A 2,163-nucleotide genomic window follows, 5' to 3' on the forward strand; every position below is an offset into this window, starting at 1 on the left:
AAGTTGTAGACTATTCTACCCCGGCGACGGAATATCCTTATCACAGTCTGAGGACGAAGATAAATGAGAACGTTTCTGATAGATCTGAGAGGCAGAGGGGTTTGCCGAATCGACCAAGGGAGCATCGAGCAGAATCTCAACATTCTGCCCATCTGCTACAATTTCCTCCTCATCCAAGCTAGAGGAATCTGTATCGTCCATCGGAGGGGGAGGCACACATGGATTCCAGCTTTTGGATTTGGGTTTGCAATTCAAATTCTTCTTTTTGTCGAGGAACTGGGTACAGGAACTTTGGAGGTGCCCTGTTTGATGACAATGGCAACAACGAAAGGCTATATTTTCATAATCCAAGGTTTCAGTCCAGTGGAAATCTCCAAAATTTAGATTAATCTGATCCGACAGTCCTTTGCTAATATCTATTTCTACACAAATTCTACCGTAGGTGTAGAGTCCATTTTCCTTTCGTGAAGAATCTACAACCAGGAAGCGTCCTAAGGTGTCTGCAATGGCTAAGAAGACAGAGATATGCCATAGATGCGCCGGAAGATTCAGGAGCCTGACCCAAATGGGAATCTTGGTGATGACAGTTGTAGAAGGGTCAAAGTCTGGAAACCAGGGGGTGAGAAAAAGCCCAGTCGAGCCCCAGAACCAAGGGCCTCCCGTTAAGGCCTTCTAGTAATCTTCATTTAAGTCAAAAGCCAAAATGAAGAATCCTTTTGAACATAAGTAGATCTCTCTTTTTTTACTCCAATTGGTATGGATCCATTGGTATAGATCTTTTGTGCGAGGCTAGATCCCATTAAATCTGCATATGAGTACGAATTCTGTAAAAAGCTAATAGCGATCGTCAATCCCAAGATGAGAGAGATTGATGGAAGGAATTTCCTCTGATTTGTCTACCAAAAATGGCATTGGAGCCCTAGATGGTTGGGTTGCTTTCGCAGAGGGCTACGGTTGGGTAGTGTCTTTGCGGACTGCATTTTTATAGGAGAAAGAAAGGGCAGAGGAGGTCTGCCTAAAGGAACCTCCTCTTAAACGAAAGGTAGCCATAATAGAAGCGTCCTTATGAATGCTATAAGAGGAGAGAGGAAGGGGATTCATAAGTTGCTTACACTTATATAGCAGTCTGAGATAAGAGGAGGGGATCCCCAGCTGGCGTTCGAGTTTTTGCAAAAGATCATGCACGAGATCTGTTGCGCGTACCCATTGCATTGTCGTTTTGCTCGAGAGATTGACTTGGATTTGAAATGCATGTGTTTCTTCGGGCGGATCTAGCTGGTTCAAGAGAGGAAGTTGCTTCAGATTTGTGCCCGTCTGAGGTTGCCGCCTGACGGTTGCATGCCCATAGATCTGGGTTTTTTTAAGGCTTCTTGTTCTTCTCGGCTTTTGATATGCATGGTCGATGATTTGTGTGGCGATTTGGCAATTGAGGGGGCCCATATCCATAGAAAGGAGCATACTCCTCGGCCTTTACATCTGCGACGCAATCCATTTCAGAAAGACAGAGAGTTTGATGGACTAGATATTCATGTTGATGATTCGGTCTTCCAGTACCCAGTGGTCATAAACCGCCTTTAGCATCATAACGTCCTTCTGGCCCTCCGCGATCTCCCGTCCGCCTGTCAAAACCCTGACGGGCTTCTCCAGATCTTCAATGGCCCTCCGCAATCTCCCGTCGTAGTTGAGGTAGATATGCTTGCCGTAGCAGAGCCGGATGACCTCCTTCAACCCAGATTCAAACGTCATCGAGCGATAGTTGTTCCAGGCAGAGATTGCCTGCACCAACACTTTGATCTCCAGGCACTTGAGCTCAATCATGGCCATCGTCAACCCTCCTGCATACCCTGCCTCGATGCGGCAAATCTTCACCATGGTCGCGAGTTCCAGTTTTTGGAAGAGATAAATTATCTGCAAGCAAACCATTATTATCCTAAATCATAAGATAAATTTCCTATCTAAGATTATAACTATTTGTTCCTATGTATATTCCAGTTTTCAAATTACATTTAAGATCAAGTTTGTAGAATAGTTTAATCAGACTTTTAAATGAATTAAGAATTAAAACTCAACAATAGTGCATGAAACCAAGAATTAATTCACACATATGTAAATGTAAATTGAAAATTGAGAAAGAATTTGCATCCATGAATTCAACAAATAGTA

General features: G+C 43.6%; 1 protein-coding gene across 1 annotated transcript; it reads right to left on the reverse strand.

The window, feature by feature from the left end:
* Positions 1-1,518: 1,518 nt before the first annotated feature.
* On the reverse strand, positions 1,519-1,872 carry LOC149185840 (UDP-glucose 6-dehydrogenase 3-like). Its single transcript, XM_089409146.1, has one exon. It carries the CDS (start codon positions 1,870-1,872, stop codon positions 1,519-1,521), a length of 354 nt encoding a protein of 117 aa, XP_089265272.1.
* Positions 1,873-2,163: the final 291 nt, after the last annotated feature.

The sequence above is a fragment of the Pinus tabuliformis genome, chromosome 3_1, assembly GCF_031772625.1.
Source record: "Pinus tabuliformis cultivar Carrire ecotype Pingquan chromosome 3_1, CPIR1, whole genome shotgun sequence".
In the NCBI taxonomy this organism is placed as follows: Eukaryota; Viridiplantae; Streptophyta; class Pinopsida; order Pinales; family Pinaceae; genus Pinus; species Pinus tabuliformis.

Excerpts from the sequence above, each read along its gene's own strand:
- LOC149185840 (XM_089409146.1), bottom strand. The coding sequence starts at position 1,872 with ATGGTGAAGATTTGCCGCATCGAGGCAGGGTATGCAGGAGGGTTGACG.